Below are 18,725 nucleotides of genomic sequence, written 5' to 3'. Positions count from 1 at the left end.
GGGGCCATTTACAGCATTTGGTTTATCGTACTCCTGTTCGCGATGTGGAGGACTTAAGAAACCGCATCATCGATGCATGCAGGGTAATCAGAGAGACTCCAGGAATATTTGAGCAAATACGTGGCTCAATGCACCGACGTCTAGACGCATGCGTAATGTCTGAAGGTAGACATATTGAACATTTACTATGATTTCTACATGTTGTGTGGTTTGTTATCAATAAATTAGTTTTGTTTATTTCCCTTCAATCGTTTAATGCAGGTACTAACTACAAAAAACCCAAGAGACATCCCGTGACGAAAAGACAATTCCGTTTTATGGACGCTCCTTTTTCCGCGGCTGATATCCCAGTTGGAATATTTAAAAATCCTTCCTTATTGCATATCTACAATACAAGCTGTTACTGAATAAGTGTAAAACATTCGAGGAAGTGATTCCTCACCGAAAAAAAGATAGGATCTTTCATATAAAGAAATTTCATTGGAGCATCCCTTGTTAAGATACAGCCCTTTAAAGGGGGTACATAAAATTTGTATAACCATTTTTTTCACAAGCACTAAAAAAGTTGCAATATTGAAATCAACCTGACGTTTTGTACTACCAAAAAGACATTTAGCCAGTAATTTATTTGGTTTACCCCATGGTTGTAAGGGGTGGAAAACGCAACCCCTAAAATTTATTTCCAATGTAACTTTTTGTCTTATCATTTGTTTACCATTTGAAAATTCATTTCCGATAGCCTGTTCCATTCTAAACAAAAAATGTATCTTGGGTTTTTTGCCCAAAATAAACCAGTTCGCAGCAAAAAATTAGTTTAGGTTCCCAAAGGATGAAATGATGAGAAATAAAAATGGGTGAAAGTATTAAAAAAAAGAACTGCAATTCTTCTAATCTTCCAAGACTTTATAGACATCATTTGAAAAGTGACTACTAATGAAAGAGAAAGGAAAATATTGAATTTGATGACAGAGTTTTTTATTTCAACTTGATTAATGGTATTATCACCTCAGAAGCTGAAATGACTCTTTAATCTAGTTTGCTATATTTTTTGATTTTTATAACTGTATATCATTAAATAATGCATGAAATCATAGTTCAGGTAAATATTTTGTGATCTATCGACTTTGTGTACTGATTTTTTATATAGAACTTATTTGCAAACATGATTTTTCATGTACATTTTATTCCATGTGGAGAATTTTTCATTAATTGAAACGTTAACGGGTTCATATACACTTCCATAATTAAATTTCATAATTATAGGCTTCGTAAATTTTATGATTTGGCAATGTTGATTATTTCTATTGTTCCTATTGGTCAATCGAACAAGAAGCGGGAATAAGGGCGTGACGTCATCACCCTACCACATTCGATTTTTAATAATTAATTACGGGAAAACTACGGCATTTAGAGAGATGAAACAAAGCGCACTGTTTTTCAATTTAAAATTTCTATCAAGTGAACTGAATGATTTTAAAATTCCGGAAGAAGAAATTTGTCACTTGTAAATTAGGCAGCTAAACAATATGTTCATTTTCAGATAGTTTATTATATGAAAATTTGCAACAGTACAAAATGTTTTTGAAAACTAAAGATTTGTGATATAATTCTCCAGTCTATTGTAATAATATTTCAATACGTGGTAGTTCGTTGTAAAAAGATAAAGAACAAAGCCGTAGAAGATGACCTTCGTTATCCTGTCGAGAATCCAAAGCCTGTAAAATGAAAACAATGTTTGTATTTTTGTAAATATTTCATTTCTCAAAAAGTGTTGATCACAGAACCAACCGAAATGATCAAAAGCAGACAAAAACGTCAATAAAAAATAAACTAGTTGATTCAAGATAGTAGATATGATGGAAAAGCAATACTATAAGAAATGTAATAGAAAAAATGAAGGAAACAAATACGTATAATAAATCAGTAATAATTATATACTTTGAACAAAAATTTATTGCCAAAAAGGCTTTGAATTTCTATTGAGAAAATGACAACAGTGATTGAGAATTCAGACTTATTTTTGTTAAAATATTTTTTTAATGAAGGCAGTTATTTTAGACCAAACTCAAACACATACCAGCCCTCAAACTGAAAGTAATGACACACTGAAAATGAAACTGACAAAGACTGCAAGCTATTTCAACTGAAACTAAAAATTAACACATCTTCAAATATCTCATCACTTCTTGTCTGAAACAACTATGAACAATACCAACTTGTTTGAATTCTAACTCTACCTGTGAAGATTTTTTCTGGATTCCTTTCTTGTATGGTCAAAATCTTCTTTCAAAATATACATGGCTGCTCCTATCTTTCCTTTTTTAAAAAACTCGAAAATTTGAGAATTACTCCAACTGAGGATGTTCTCAGACAATCCAAAGGTTTCTTTGTCTTCTTTCTGAAGCTTGTTGATCAAGGAAAATGATTTCTTGTTATCGAATTTCCAGGAGTGCTTTAAGAAATATTCCAAAATCACGTTGGCTATGTAAATTTTCCGCTGGATCTTGACTATCCTGAAAAATATTATGATTCAGGGTAACCTCAATACAAGCTAAAACATTCAACTTCTGAAAGCTCTAATATTGATTCAATTCTGCTGTTTTCAATGTAACACTTGAAAAAAAAACAAACAGGTACCCTGAAACACATTATTAATATTATTTCTCGGAGTCTGAAATTGATTTTGAGTTTGTGATTAGTCATGCACTTATAGAACTTCATGAGAAAAGAGTGTTTCAATAATCACAATGAAGTAATTCCAAAAAAAAGTTCTGTTAATGATAAAAATCACGTCAAACATTCGTCGTCGTAAATGAAGTCGCGACAGCTGCTAATTGCAGAATGTAAACATTTATTCAATGATGGCATCTGCCCTGTTTCGATTTGATCCTTTCAGGAGTGGTTTTCTAAATAATAATAATAATAATAAGTTTATTCTCAAAATAATAATAAGTTTCTCAAAATGAAATACAATAATATAATAATTGTACACTTTCATTCAGAGATATTTCGAATAAACAAGTATCCACTAAGGCAGTGCCTGTGCGTGGGTGATTTACTTATTCCAAACATTGACAATAATTAGTACACTTTAAAATCGGGTTCAGTTGCATTTCTATATAAGAATTATATGTATAAAATTATGTATGATTCACTAAAATGTTGTAACATAATAAAATTATAGTAAATGTAATAAAATTAGGCTAACGAGCCTTACATACAATTATTGAACACAAATAATCAACAAGAATAAAATATATTGAATATTCTAATATGAATGAACAACCTTACGTTGTAAAGAAAGAATATAATGTTTAGTATTTTTTTTGAAGAAATATATGTTTGAGACTTCTTTGTTTTCCGTCGGCAAAAAGTTATAAAATTTACTAGATAAAAAAGTATGATTTCTCTGTCCTATTCTCGTTCTGGCTGGTTTCATTTTCAGAGAATTATTCTGTTTCAGACGAGTTTGGTAGTTATGGCTGATGAGTGGGAGATTAAATCTGTTTTTGAATTGTACTCATACTTGTAATTGAGCTATCAAATTTGATGTATATAAGGCTGACATTTTTCACACTCCAAAGGATGCAAGGTATCAGATTACAATCATTTCACAAGTTTTATAGAGGCTCGAGTCCAAAAAAATGCAGTATCAATGATTATCAGTCTCTCTTTCTCTCTCTCTCTATTATTCAATTGCTGTTGCTTTCCACTCGGGCGCATTTAGTCAGGCTCTTGCTGTCAACAATTGACAGGAGTTTCGTTGAAGAGCGCTGTGGTCCACCTTCAATTTTTTTTTCGTATATTTCTCTAATGTAAAAAACACTTCTGTTTCTATAGATTTGCCTTTTTTCGGTAGACCTTTGCCATTTTCATTTCACGTGGTAATGCGAACCACCCGGCCTGGATACCGGCGTGGATAAAATGCTCCTTACTTGATAATTTGATAAACTCTCTAACATTGCATTACTTCCTACAATTAACGAATACATTACGAAAAGAAGTCCAGCGATACCTCATGCCATTTACGTATCTTCTTTGTGGATGGACGTTATTGATATCTCCTTCCACTAGGACGTCCAGCACAGAAATTTAATTTCACGATTCAGTAGGTGATGATGTGAATCCCATAAATGATGCACTTATGCTATGAAGAAAAGTATAAGATAACGGATCTGAATGTTGATTATTTTTCACATCACCACAACTGGGAATGTGGTCAAACAAGTTGTGGTTTCTAAGGACTAGTTTGTTGAATGTACAAAAACTAAAGAATTCACTGTCATGAACAAATTTATTTATAACAATATTTCAGACTTCAGATTCGTTACAATAGGTGTGGCATAGCGTTGATAGCATAATGTTTGTCTTACTGAAATCGATTAGAAATCAAACTGTATGATACTCACATTGGTTTTTTTCCTGCCAGCCTCAACAACGAATCAAGAAAGATGGCCGGTATTATGTGGAAAAGAATAACTTGTATATAATAGTTGTACCAACAACTCGTCATGCTGAAATTGGGATACCATAATATCTGCGAAAACGGCGAATCCTGAACTAGATCTGCTCCCATTTTCACTACTTCTCCTATTTTGATGGGAGTGCATTCATTTTTACTGCCATGGTATACTTCAATTTCGTTTTTATCACTGAAATACAGGGTGTAACTAAATAAGTGTAAAACATTCAAGGAGTTGATTCCTCAATGAAAAAAAGATAGGATCTTTCATATAAAGAAATTTCATTGGAGCATCCCTCGTTAAGGTACAGCCCCTTAAAGGGGGTACATAAAATTTGTATAACAATTTTTTTCACAAGCACTAAAAAAGTTACAATATTGAAATTAACCGAACGTTTTGTACTACCAAAAAGACACTTAGCCAGAAATTTATTTGGTTTACCCCATGGTTGTAAGGGGTGGGAAACGCAACCCCTAAAATTCATTTCCAATGTAACTTTTTGTCTTATTATTTGTTTGCATTTAAAAATGTATTTCCGATGGCCTGTTTCATTTGCCCAAAATAAACCAGTTCGCAGCAAACAATTATTTTTGGAACAACTACAGAGATACATCGTCATAAATGCGAAAATACGAAACTAATCTATCTAGTAGGTCGCTATAAGCGATATCGACAATTAAATTGGTATGACGCTGTCAGTTTGTGAATTTTCGAAATTGAATTAATACTTATTGTGTGTTGTTGTTCTGTTCTTAATTTGTTACTTTAATAATTCACTTTTTATGGAAATGGCATACACAAATGAGGAAATGGCTGATATGCATTACGTTTACGGTCTGTCGCAGGGGAATGGGTTAGAAGCTTCTAGAAGATAGGCTGAAATGTATCCTCAACGGCAGCATCCTTCACATAGAATATTTGCTCGATCTCATCAACGATTACGAGAATATGGTTCATTCAACAAAAGAACGCAGGATTGTGGTCGCCATCGCGAAGTACGAACACCACAGCTTGAGGAAGCAGTACCTAATTCGATTGAAGAACAATCAACTACCAGTACTAGAAAGATTGCTTTCCAGCTAAATGTTGATCATATGATGGTATTTCGAATTTTAAAGGAACAACACTTATACCCTCACCATCTGCAACGAGTACAGGCATTGTTATCGCGAGACTTTCCGAACGGTCTTGAATTTTGCAATTGGATGCTGGAAATGATCAGAAGAAATTGTGACTTTCTGAAGAAGATAGAATTCACAGACGAATGTAGTTTTTTTTGGGACAAGATTATTAATTTTCATAATTTCCACATATGGGCTGATTAAAACCCTCACGCTATTGTCGAAACTAACCATCAAGAACAGTTTTCTCTTAAAATGTGGCTCGGAGTTATTGGGGATGACTCAATTGGGCCTCATTTTCTACCTCCCCGATTAAATGGTAAGGCATACGTTCAATTTTTAAGAGAAGTTCATCCAGTACTGCTGGAGGAAGTTCCTTTGGGCGTCAGAAGGGATATGTTTTTTATGCATGATGAGGCTCCCACCCATTTTAGTTAAGTAGCACGTCAGCATTTAACTGAAACATATGCAAATCAGTGGATGGGTCGAGGAGGACCACAGAACTGGCCCGCTCGATCCCCGGATCTCAATCATCTCGATTTCTCTATTTGGGGCCATTAACAGCATTTGGTTTATCGTACTCCTGTTCGCGATGTAGAGGACTTAATAAACCGCATCATCGATGCATGCAGGGTAATCAGAGAGACTCCAGAAATATTTGAGCGAATACGTGGCTCAATGCGCCGACATCTAGACGCATGCGTAATGTGTGAAGGTAGACATATTGAACATTTACTATGATTTCTACATGTTGTGTGTTTTGTTATTAATAAATTAGTTTTGTTTATTACCCTTTAATCGTTTAATGCAGGTACTAACTACAAAATAACAATAAATCCAGTTCGCATTTATGACGATGTATCTCTGTAGTTGTTCGTAAAATAATTTTTTGCTGCGAACTGATTTATTCTGGGCAAAAAACCCAAGAGACATTTTCTGGCTAAGTGTCTTTTTGGTAGTACAAAACGTCAAGTTAATTTCAATATTGTAACTTTTTCAGTGCTTGTGAAAAAAATTGTTATACAAATTTTATGTACCCCCTTTAAGGGGCTGAATCTTAACAAGGGATCATCTTACCCGAATTGGGCTTTTTGCCAAGTAGCCACCAACATCAGCTTTACTACAAGATCAGCAGGAATAAAGTCTTGAACGGATTTTGGATGTCCCAGCACAGTTCGCAATACTCCTAAATTGAAAACAATTTAAGTATCGTAGAATTTCCAGGATATATTTTTGAAATGATTTCAAAATCAGAGCGCAACACCTTGCATTCATCAACCATCGGCTATTTTTTAATTAACTGTGGACCTCGCCAGTAGTATAAGGCTGTTTTGAATTCAGCTGCCCTATTCAAAAACTTTATGAATGAAAACAGCAGAATGGATCTCATTTCAAATACGCCATTCATGGGATCAACGGAAACCTGAAACTTCATTCATCAGCTTTTACTGAAAGCAAGTGAATAAATGACGCTGGATTTTCACAAAAGTTAAGCCTAATTACTAGGATGCTGTGTACGAAACTGTTATTTCCATCTGAAAGACGAATCCTTTATACAAGATGAGGGACTGCCAATGGGACCGCCACTTTCACCAATCATAGCCAACATATATATGGAGTGGTTTGAAACTCTGACCATTGAAAAAGCCCACAAGAGACCTTGTGTTTGGTTGACATACGTTAACGACACCTTCATAATATTGAACCATAGGAACACTGAACTAGATGCCTCTGAAACACATCAACAGCGTCAGACCTTCCATCACTTTCGCAATGGAGAAGGAAGTCCACAACGAATTGCCATTCTTAGACGTATTGGTGAAGAGGACCTAAAACCCACCCACACGGGACAGTGTCTGAACCACGAATCCAACCACCATCAATCGACTAAAAGAGGAATCATCAAGACTATTAGACCGTACTTTTTGGCTCTGTAATACGAAGAAAGGTTTCGAGAAGGAACTATACATCATCAAAAATCTTCAACGAATGGTTACTCCAAAGCGATGGCGGAACAGATTTTGTCTACCGCAGGAGCCTCGCAAGGAAGAGAAGCTGTCACAACCAGTGCTTGCACTTCTTTACATCAGAGGATTATCGGAAAGGATGAGAAGAATTGGGTTCAAGTACAAAAACCACGAAAATCAGGCCACCAAACGCGGACTGCGATTCCAAGAATTGCATTTGCCGGATGCCCTGTGAGTGCGGAAAATCCTATATCGGTCAATAAGAGGTCATTGAATTTTTGCTACCGAGCACTAGAAACACACACAGCAAGGGGAAACCAGCCAATCAGGAAGTGCAAAGCATGTTTGGACCCATCAACATAATATCGAGTGGTCCCAAGCTGAGGTCATACAAAGGGAGGAACATTGGTTAAGGAGGAAATTCAAAGAAACCAACAATGTATTCAGCCAAGCTAGCGTAGAGATACGCATCATATGGGAACCCATAATCAAGCGAAAAATGGCCAACTGCTGCCAAACGGTCATCTCCAACTAAACCGGTAAAGCGGAAATAGGAAAGTGGAGATAAGTGATAGTACTTAAATGACCCGTAAAAAGTCAACTCTCTAGAGTCATGCTGAATACCTCTAATACCATTTAATACAGTTTGTCCAGGAGGTTTACGTGTTGAACGCAGTTGAAGGCACGGTTGAGGTCACAAAAAATCCTAGTGGGATTTTCGCCTACTTCAATAGAAGCAGAATAAAAAGATTCGAACAAAAAGAAATAATTGCCATTGTAGTGGAATGATTCTATCGAAATCCGTGTTGGTTCGGAGTTAGAATATTATTTATATTCAGAAAGTTATGTAGAAATTCCAGCATTATGTATTCCTTTTTACAGGATTGGAGAAACTATAGAATGTTTCAGTCGCGAAGGAAATCATCCTTGTTGAAGATATTTACTTATAATGTGACTTAGAGCCGCTATGATGTAGGGTGCAATCCTTGTTTTATTTTTTTTGTCAACAATATCATGTGGAATATTCACGAAAATGTAAGTTTCATGTATGCACAACATTTATGAAATTTTTTGTGATGCAGTGTTTGGAACTTTTGGTGTAGTAATGAACATTACTGGAATTTTTTCCCAACACCAAACCGTTATTTTAACCCCTCGACACATGTTTCGATTACCAAATGATCATCTTCAAGGGGAAAATTAAACAAATCATACTTACAAAGCTATCCTTATTTATACATAGATGTCTATTCTAGGTACCTACGTTTTAGTGTCTTAAATTAATTCTAGAATGTGTCGTTATGTAATAGTTAGGAAAATCTAATAATTGGAATATTATAAACTACATAAAATTCATTTCTATTATAAATTGTTATTCTTTAACTTCTTCCACTTTTCATTTCAATTTTCTGACATAGTTCAAAGAAACACATGATTTTGATTTTTTCCTAAGAATACTGAGTGATATGAAGGAATGGGAAATTGTAGAAAAGTGCACTATTTAGTAGAGTGTTGCTCTAAAATACTCACCCTTTCCTCCTGCTACTAATAATCCCGTCGGCCCATTGAAATTATCATTCCATCCTGGAAAAGGATCTTCAAGAGTTGATACAACTGTAAAACCAATGACAATGATTTTTTTTAAAGTGATTTGTAAGTTTTATTCATAATATTATTTCGAAATGTCATGGAATATTTTCCTAGAAGACAAATAAAAGAACAATAAAATGTATAACAGCGATAGATTATTGTTTTGCTTGATAAAATCTAATATTATATAACACGAGGATGAAACTATATTTATTACTAAGAGAAATGACACACCTCAATACATTTTCATTTTTGGAAAACGAAATCTCAATTTGGTCGGACAAATACAGAAGCCGGTATTCATTTGAATACGTCCGTTAATTTGTTAAGCATGACACTTATTGAAAACCCACGTGAGGAAGGGGAAGCCTGAAGTAGATTCAGTAAATCCAGAATAACTCTTTGAATTCTTGAAATCGGTGAAAGAAGAATAAGGTAACATGAAAACATGTAGATGAACAAAAAACAAACCAAAAACTAGAGCAAGAAGTACACAGATAGAAAGTTCTCAACAATCAGCCAACAAATCCAGAAAGAAATGAGTGGAGAAGGCAGAGACAAAACCAAATACATTAGAAATAAAGTGCAGATTCTCAGCGACTAGAGGAACAAGTTGAGAATCGGTTAGGAAAGATCTACAAAACAGCCACGATTAAAAAGACCAACATGGCCCACATGACCAGCTAAGCAGACTCTCTTGATCACAATAAACTAGGTTTGACGAGAACAGACTTACTGATAGGAACAAGGCCATTGAACCTTTATTACTAACTACACTAAGAAATGCTGATATAAATGGACAAGTAATGGCATGTTTTAGAGACTATCTGATTGGTAGAATTTAATGTGGCTGTGGAAGAGTCCTAGCCCAATGGCTGATATATCCTATGGAGTTCCTCGTGTTCCTCTATTCTCGGTCAAACGCTGTTTCTGAACTTAATTCCTCGATCTCCATTAAGTACATATCTGCTTCATTATAAAGTAAATAGTGATCAGGGTGATACAGAATATGAGAATATAGACTTCCACAAAATCCGAGCTAGTACTGTTACTGCGGCAGATAATCAGAGGTAAGTGAGTTGAATGCAAGGACGAAAGATATATCTCAAATAAGGTAACACCAAAGCCTGTCTTCTATTATCGTGTTGGATTTCAAATCCCTGAAGGGTTGTCGATAGCGTAATCTACCGCGGCTCTGACTAGAGGTTTCTCATGAGTTTCCGCAGTTTCGAAAACTGTATACTCTCCGAATGTTTGGAAGATTCAGATCCCGTCTGATGTTTGCGTACCGTACATACCACGGAGCGTTCGTTGCCATCCTTAGGATTTTATGCTGGACCCGTTCCAGAATTTCGACGTGTGTTTTTGCTTTATGTCCCCAGACTCCTGAGGCATACATTATCATAGGTTTTAACAGAGTCTTCACGGATTTTCCAGTCCAGGAACCAAGAGCTGCAACTGCAGTCTGCATATGAGCTAGTGAGAGACCTTGACACGGTCAGTTCACGGGAGATCGCTGATATAGAAGTTGTAGAGCGTGGGTGAAAGGACTGCACCCTGTGGCACTCCAGCCTCTATCAAACGCGGTCGAAGGCTTTCGAGATGTCTAATAGTAAAATTTGAATAAGTCTTTCACTATGCATCTCTTGTATTGAATTTTCAACCAGTCTAAAGGCTTGCAGTTCACAAGAGTGGGATCTCCTGAAGCCGAACTGTTCGTCCGGTAGAAGTTGTCTGTCTTCAATCTCCTCGTTCAACCTTTGCAGGACTACTCTCTCCGCGACTTTGGCGTTGGAGCCTAACAGACTTTTAAGTCTGTAGTTTTGAGGGGATTTCTGGCCTTCTTGAGCACTGGATATCACGTTCAGTTGATCCATATATCTCCTTCATATCTGTTAGATCTTGATGGCCTTCTTATCAAACCGTGTGTGGAAATGCATTGAATCAGAGAGGACAGCAGTTAATCTTGTGTTTTTGTATCCTGGTGTTGATGCTGCGTTTGGTAGTTCCGATGTAAATTGAGCCACAGGAACAGGGAATCTTGTGAACACCGGCGGATGTCAGATGCTTTTTTTTGTCCTTGGTCACCCTGATAGTGTTGCGTAGTTGATTAGTTGGCTTGTAAATGATTTTACTGTTGTGATGTTTAAACAGTTTTACGGTTAGTTAGTTCGGATATGGTTGAAACATTGTAAGTGAATTTCCATTAGCCGATAGTAAACTTACTTTGTTATAAGGAACAGGATGGAATCGACTGTATATCAATATAAGAGACAAACCGTTCAATATTCCAATTGTATCAAATATCTAGCTCTGTGCACCATTGGAACATTGGGTAGAGTTGCGAAATACCTAGCAGTTACATGAATAGAAGCTCTCTATCGCTCTGATATGGAGCAACACTGTCTATAATACATCAAACTGCTGCAGATCCTCTAAAACTGAGAGGACCGTTAGATATCCGAAATCCCTCTTCTTTGTTCAACTAGCCTTCTCTACACTGTGCACAAAATACCTCATATTAAATAATCAAACTCACCAACTGAAGGCCTTATTATGATAGCGGGAATTCTGCCCTTGCACATATCTTCCACAACGTGTTCACTAAGAGATTTCGCAAACGTATACGTATTTGGTAAAGGGCTAATGTACTTGCAAGCCATCGCGTTCAGAATTTCTTCGTCAACTGTTTCTGCGATTTCGATGGCTTCTCTCCAATCTGCATGAGCTGGGTAGATTTTCTCCTCGATCAAGCTCCTGTCGGTGTTGCAGTAGGTGGTGGAAATGTGTACGAATACTGATAAATTCTTAACTTCCGTGGCTAGTTGAACGATTTCTCTCGTTCCTCTCACGTTCAAAGTGATGGCATACTTCAAGCTGTCGTCGAATCTAACAGAAGCCGCCGTGTGAACTATTATGTGTACATTGTTCACGAGGAGCTCTCTGTCCTCATCGCTCAAACCTGAAAAACGAATTTCGTGAAACGTAAGGCATTTATAGAAAAATTACGGGACAGGTACGTGGACTTTTCAAAAAATGAGGTGAATGTTTGAATTTCGAAGGCTACATATATCCAATTTTTCATTTTTTAATGTTGGCACACTCCTCTTGATCATATGTTCACAGTTCCAGCTGTTTAGCATCTTTAGTTTGTTGGTGAAGAAATGAAAGTTATAAGTATGTTGGGCCAAATAATTTGCATCAAATTTTGTGAAAAAACGGAATTAAGTGGTTAAAAAACACTTGAAATGTTGACAGTGGCATACGGTGATTATACTCTGAGTAAGGAAAATGTTTACAGGTGGTACAAGGTTGTCACATAAGGTCGAGAAGATGAATTGCTGAATGACGCCAACGGTGATCGAGATTTGCTTAAAAGAGTCATAACTAGTGACAAATGCTGGGTTTTGACATCAAAACCAGAGTCCAATCCTTCCAATGAAAGAGCTCAGACCAAAAAATGTACGCCAAGTTCGTTTGAATGTTCTTTCAATATTCATATATTGAATATTTAAGAGAAAAATACAATGAATTACCAAAAACTGACAATATACTACTACCCAGCATGATCGACGAGAAGGAGCTGTGCTAATGAAAAGTGATTAATGAATACTGAGTGAATTTCTTAATATTCGTTGATGCATTCGACCTCTTCTGATATTTATAAAGATTTATATGCTGAGGTTACAACTTTGCTCCGGTCACCGTACTAAGGCAAAATGCTTGATGCGCATCCGTCCAAGTTTGCTTATTTACAGATTGTTTCATATTTCAGTATCCTGTAATCGCATCCATTTTGATGTCTATGAGCTTGGAATGTTAAAAGATGGAATTGTGAATACTGAGTGTTTCTGTTTTAGAATATTGAAGTTGAGGTTGACACATCTTTCAATTCGTGAATTTGCTTAAATCAATATGAATTATTTTATGACGATTGTCTATATTTGACAGTATTAGCCAGCGTAGTAGTTGTTTTCTGATATGTGTCAGTCCATTAACCTACAGTGAATGTGAGATCGGGATTTTTTATTAGCGATTTTTTTATTGAAAAAATCACTACGCCACTGGATTCAGAGTGCCTCTAAATAGGTGTGACCAAAATTTCATGAAAAAATATTCATTATTAACAAAGTTATGACAACTCGAAAATTCGAAAACTCACACAGCTAACAGTCACAATATAACATTTTTTTATGATTTCAACAATAAAGTGCCGCCAGATGAAAAAAAAACAAATAGCGTAAATATTTTTAATGAAAATAACGGAATTACATTCACACAATTCAACTAACAATGAAGCAAAAAATTTTAATAAACGTAACTAATAACTAATTATTGAAATGTTTCGATTCAGTGCAACAATTAATTCTAACTCACATTCTAGTAGCCTCTACTAATCCACCACGTATTTTGATACATGTGTCGTAGCGCTTACGAATGTTTCTGATTACGTTCCTTAGTTCTTGAGGGCTGATATCTGCACATACCTGTCGAATTCTTGCACAAAGTTCATTTCTATCTCTTGGTTTTTGTAAACCTTTTGTGTGAGAAGTCCCCAGAGAAAAAAGTCCAAAACTGTGAGGTCTGGAGATCTGGGTGGCCACTCTATAAATGGACTACCACGGCCTATCCATCGGTTTGGAAAATGTTCGTTAAGCCATTGCCTCACAGCTCTGGCATAATGAACTCAACACCCATCTAACTGGACAATTAAATTTGATCGTTCATTGATTGGCAGCTCGTGAATAGCATCCCAAAACTCTGTGTTTAAAAATTCTAGAAACCTCTGCGCATTAATGTTTTCCTCAAAAAAGAAAGGACCAATAATTCGTTCCTTCAATATCCCACACCAGACGTTGATTTTTTGGGAATACTGGCTTTTACAGTTTATTACCCAGTTAGGATTATCCGCTGCCCAATAGCGACAATTCTGTGCTGACACTACTCCATTTGTAGTGGAAGTGGCTTCGTCGGTATATAAAATATTTTTTAGGAAATTTCTATTGTTTAAATATTCCCCTTGAAACAATATTTCAGGCGTCTTGCGTTGTCGCCTTCTTGAAATGTGTGTAAAAATTTTGGCTTGAAAGGTTTAATATTCTTCGCCTTGAGACATCTCCGAATAGTTTATCGTGGAATATTCAAATCTAAAGTGGCATTCCTTATACTGGCATTAGGATTATTTCCGAAATAATCAGTTTCATTGAATATTTTATTTATTTTATTCACCGTACCGCAGCTAATACAAGGACGATCTGGATGTCTCTCATTAAATACTCTACAAACCTCTCTAGCACTTCTAACGTCATCTCCCGAAAGGCGTACAATTTCAATTTTCTCTCTTACGCTCAATCTTGCAGCCATGACACAAAATAATTCGAAGAACTGTAAGGTGAATATTGTTGACAATAGTACACTTAAATCTTTCACAAAAGTGTCGTCAAACTGTAATATCATTTCCATGGCAACTAACATTTAAATTGAAATATTAGGTCTTAGTTTGAGTTGATTTGCGTGAAAACTTGAATGTAATTCCGTTATTTTCATTAAAAATATTTACGCTATTTTTTTTTTTTTCATCTGGCGGCACTTTATTGTTGAAATCATAAAAAAATACTTTCATGGCTATATCTGTTGATATCGGGTGTTTTTTGTGACTGTTAGCTGTGTGAGTTTTCGAATTTTTGAGTTGTCATAACTTTGTTAATAATGAATATTTTTCATGAAATTTTGATCACACCTGTTTAGAGGCACTCTGAATCCAGTGGCGTAGTGATTTTTTCAATAAAAAAATCGCTAATAATAAATCCCGATTTTCGACTAAGAAAAAATATCGTAGTATGCCCTGAAACTTTAATAAACATTTCAAATGTTGTCCCAAGGTAGACCTTTTAGTACTTGACATTCCAAAAAGAAAATATTAAAATCGGTGTTTCCATTAAAAATGGGTCACACTGTATATCAATGAATGTTTCTGAATTCGCACGTACCCTTTCCCCGCAACACCCTGTACATTTCACTCACCCAATTGTAGCTCGGCTCCATCTCCATTGATCGGTATGAGTTTGTTCAGTGCTGCTGAATTGCTTTTCTTGAGAACGTCGAATATCTTGAGAAAAACTTGACTCAGAATCGAAACATCGCTGAAGAAGTCTACTTACCGGCAAATCCTTGATCTGGGATAACCGCTCCTGTATGCTTTTTCCCTTCTTGCTCCTTAAAAGAATGTAAATGTTACCCACTTCAGGGCAGCACCTGAGGAGTTTTTCGATAAAAACTTTCCCAATAAAGCCACTACCGCCTGTTACAAGGACGTTCTTTCCTTCGTAAAAAGCCGCTACAGACGTCATTCCTGATGTAAACAGTTCAAGTTCATTACCGCACTGCCACTAATTTTGTAGGACGGCAGAGAACACATTGAAGAATGATTTGTAAAAATGGCTTTGAATATGGATTTTGGTAGCGGCGTGCGATTGATATCAATGAAGGTACTTTTGAAAAAAAAACTAATTAATACAGTTCATTGTACGATTTTTACTATAAAGGGTTTTACAAAAACCATGGAACGTGTTTCGCTATACAGTAGCTTTCTCAAGCATTTTATGCTTGAGCTAGTTACGAACAAATCCTTGGAGTTATTTGGGATAGCAGCGAAGTGCAAGTGTACTCTTATAACATTATATTTCCAATATTTCGACAATGGTTATTGTCATCATCAGGGAGCTAAGATGATAGACTTTGAATTAATACAGAACTTAAGTTAATAAATGAGTTAAAATGGGTTGAAATGTTGAGTAAAATTAAAATATGAACGTTATAATCATGATAAAATCAAGTAACAACTGTACATATACAAGACATATGAATTAAATGAAAGCTACAATATATATATACGTTAAATAAGGAGTAATCATAAAAATTTTTATTTGAGAATGAACGTGGTGATCTTAGGTTAGAAACACATCACTTGTCAATTTATTAAAATTTTCAAGAAGAAGTAGACTTGGCATTTGCCGCTGGTGCAATTAATCAAAGAGTTACAGTTGCTTTCAGAAGAAAGAGTTTTGTTATATAATTTTTGTTGATAAGTTGATAAATGAATTTAAGTAATGTCAAATGAGTTGTCTTTGAAGGAATTCCAATTTTTGTCAATAAAAAGTAAATAGGAATATATTTCACATAGATGTTGTAAGTCAGTTTTTTTATTTAGACAATTTCGTGATTGCGAAATGTAAGTCATTTCACGGAATAATCTTTTAGGAACATTCCTCTCTTCAATCAAGATTTTTACTGAGTTAAAATCCATTACATGTCCACTACATGTTCACTAAGGGCACACCTTTCTGGATGAAGTCTACAATCACTCTTAACAAAATTCTTTCTTCTGAAAGCAACTGTAACTCTTTGATTGATTGCACCAGCGGCAAATGCCAAGTCTACTTCTTCTTGAAAATTTTAATAAATTGACAAGTGATGTGTTTCTAACCTAAGATCACCACGTTCATTCTCAAATAAAAAATTTTATGATTACTCCTTATTTAACGTATATATATATTGTAGCTTTCATTTAATTCATATGTCTTGTATATGTACAGTTGTTACTTGATTTTATCATGATAACAACGTTCAGATTTTAATTTTAACTCAACTCAATTGCGACCAATCTCACTAACATTGTAAGTATTCATTTATTAACTTAAGTTCTGTATTAATTCTAAGTCTTTCATCTTAGCTCCCTGATGATGACAATAACCATTGTCGAAATATTGGAAATATAATGTTATAAGAGTACACTTGCGCTTCGCTGCACTTGTTTGCTTTCGGCAAACAAGTGTTGCCCATCGTTACACTTGGCTGCACCGCGGTGATGAGGCCAATAGCCAGAAACACGTGTCCGCGGTTTGCCCCCCTTTTTGGAGTGTTGTGTCCACGAATTGTTTCATTTTTGATTTTATCAAATCAAGGAACAGGGATACATGTTCAAAGAGTGATTGCAGTGAGGACAGTCATATATTCTTTTGTAGAATAGCCAGCTTCCGTTGTCTAATTTTTTGGGGGTTCATGTTTTTTAATGATGGTAGTATATAGAGGTGTTACACCTCTCGAAGCGAAGCAGTAACTCGTCTTGATAATGCCATCTGAGATGATGGCGAAACGTCGACTATCGAATAGTACACAACGGATGAACACCCTGAAAAACAACACATCATATATATATATATATATATATATATATATATATATATATATATATATATATATATATATATATATATATATATATATCTGTGGTAGCAGATTGGTCAAACCACCAACACTGACATAAAAACTTGGCAAGTTGACTTGGGTGTCACACCAATAGGTGGTTCCACTTATGTTTCACTTGCGTTTACGCAGCTATTTTTATCAAGTACTTTTCTGGTTTTTCACATTTTGTCTTCAATCGAGGACCGCCTGCCCTGTACTGACGATGCCCAATAGGCTGAAACAGCTGTCTATTGTCTGTCAATATGGAAATGATCAGAAAGTACAGAAAGTCTTTCAAATATTTTTTAAAGTTTTGGGGGTTCATGTTTTATACAAATGTTGATAGTATATTATAGATGTTTACACCGAGAGAGTTTCTACTGGACTTTTGCAGTCTCTTTCTGCTTGACTCGATTAATTGACGGCCTCTAGTGAGATAACTGTTTAGAGCGGTGCTTGTATCAGTTTTGATCTACGCCGGATGTTACAGTTCTAGTTTTCAAACCATTGGTGTTGTTTGTTACTGATTTTTCTCAATGACAAATCAGATTCTACAGTTTTTTCCAAACAAAACAACACTCAACTTCGAATTTGAGATTATTGAACGATTTTCGGCCAATTTTTCTCTATGAATTCAAATTGAACTAAAACGCTGCCAAAACAACTCAAAAAAGTGGTCGACTGACAGTAATCCAAGACGAGGATTCGAGGACCCTGCTGGAGACTGACCCATAACAAACGGTGCGTGAGATGGCGGAAGATCTAGGCGTCAGCTTCCATGCAGTTTTTGATGGTTTGAAACGTGATGGTTTGGAATGTGATTCCATATAACTTTCTGCAACCGGGCCAAACTATACAGCAGATTCCTATTGTGAGAAAATCAATGAAATGTACCGGAAATTGCGTCAGCAACAGCCAGCACTGGTCAACAGAGGAGCTCCGATTCCGCTAAACGACAACACTCGTCCGCCAGTGCCACAAATCAATGTCCAAAAATTGAAAGAATTGAGCTTAGAAGTTTCGCCTCAACCACCATACTTCCCAGACCTCTCGCTAACCGAATATCATGTTTTCAAGTACTTGGATAACTTTTTCACCAGTAGAACATTCGCCAATCAGGACTAGGCAGAAACGGCCTCGTCGACTTCATCGATTCCCGAGCAGACAATGTTCATGCTGACGGAATTAATCGAGTTGTGTTATGTTGACAAAAGTGCAACGATTGATTAAATTGAGTGAATATTCACCGAGATGTATACAGTTTAAAGTAGACTCATAAAAGTGGAGACAAAACTTTTTTTCGATTGGTGACTTGGGTGAAAGAAATTCGTTTAATG

The 18,725-nt window shown here is 35.8% G+C and overlaps 1 protein-coding gene across 1 annotated transcript; it reads right to left on the bottom strand.

The window, feature by feature from the left end:
- Window positions 1-1,529: 1,529 nt before the first annotated feature.
- Window positions 1,530-15,552, bottom strand: LOC111514518 (putative fatty acyl-CoA reductase CG5065). The gene is made up of 8 exons (XM_023170760.2): window positions 15,303-15,552; window positions 15,166-15,250; window positions 11,681-12,103; window positions 9,082-9,165; window positions 6,662-6,770; window positions 4,410-4,652; window positions 2,238-2,513; window positions 1,530-1,715 (listed from the first exon to the last, which is right to left on the bottom strand). The coding sequence occupies exons 1-8, from the start codon at window positions 15,489-15,491 to the stop codon at window positions 1,589-1,591; spliced, it is 1,536 nt and encodes a 511-aa protein (XP_023026528.2). The 5' UTR covers window positions 15,492-15,552; the 3' UTR covers window positions 1,530-1,588.
- Window positions 15,553-18,725: the final 3,173 nt, after the last annotated feature.

This window comes from Leptinotarsa decemlineata, unplaced genomic scaffold (assembly GCF_025532065.1).
Source record: "Leptinotarsa decemlineata unplaced genomic scaffold, Ldec_3_MD MMD2_tig00026328_RagTag_RagTag, whole genome shotgun sequence".
NCBI classification, from domain to species: Eukaryota; Metazoa; Arthropoda; class Insecta; order Coleoptera; family Chrysomelidae; genus Leptinotarsa; species Leptinotarsa decemlineata.
This window is presented reverse-complemented; position numbering and strand designations above follow the sequence as displayed.

Excerpts from the sequence above, each read along its gene's own strand:
- LOC111514518 (XM_023170760.2), bottom strand. The coding sequence starts at position 15,491 with ATGACGTCTGTAGCGGCTTTTTACGAAGGAAAGAACGTCCTTGTAACA. Across the intron at positions 15,251-15,302 it reads CCCAGATCAAGGATTTGCCG|ATATTCGACGTTCTCAAGAA; the intron begins GTAAGTAGACTT and ends GTTTTTCTCAAG. Across the intron at positions 6,771-9,081 it reads ATTAGTAGCAGGAGGAAAGG|GAGTATTGCGAACTGTGCTG; the intron begins GTGAGTATTTTA and ends TTTTCAATTTAG.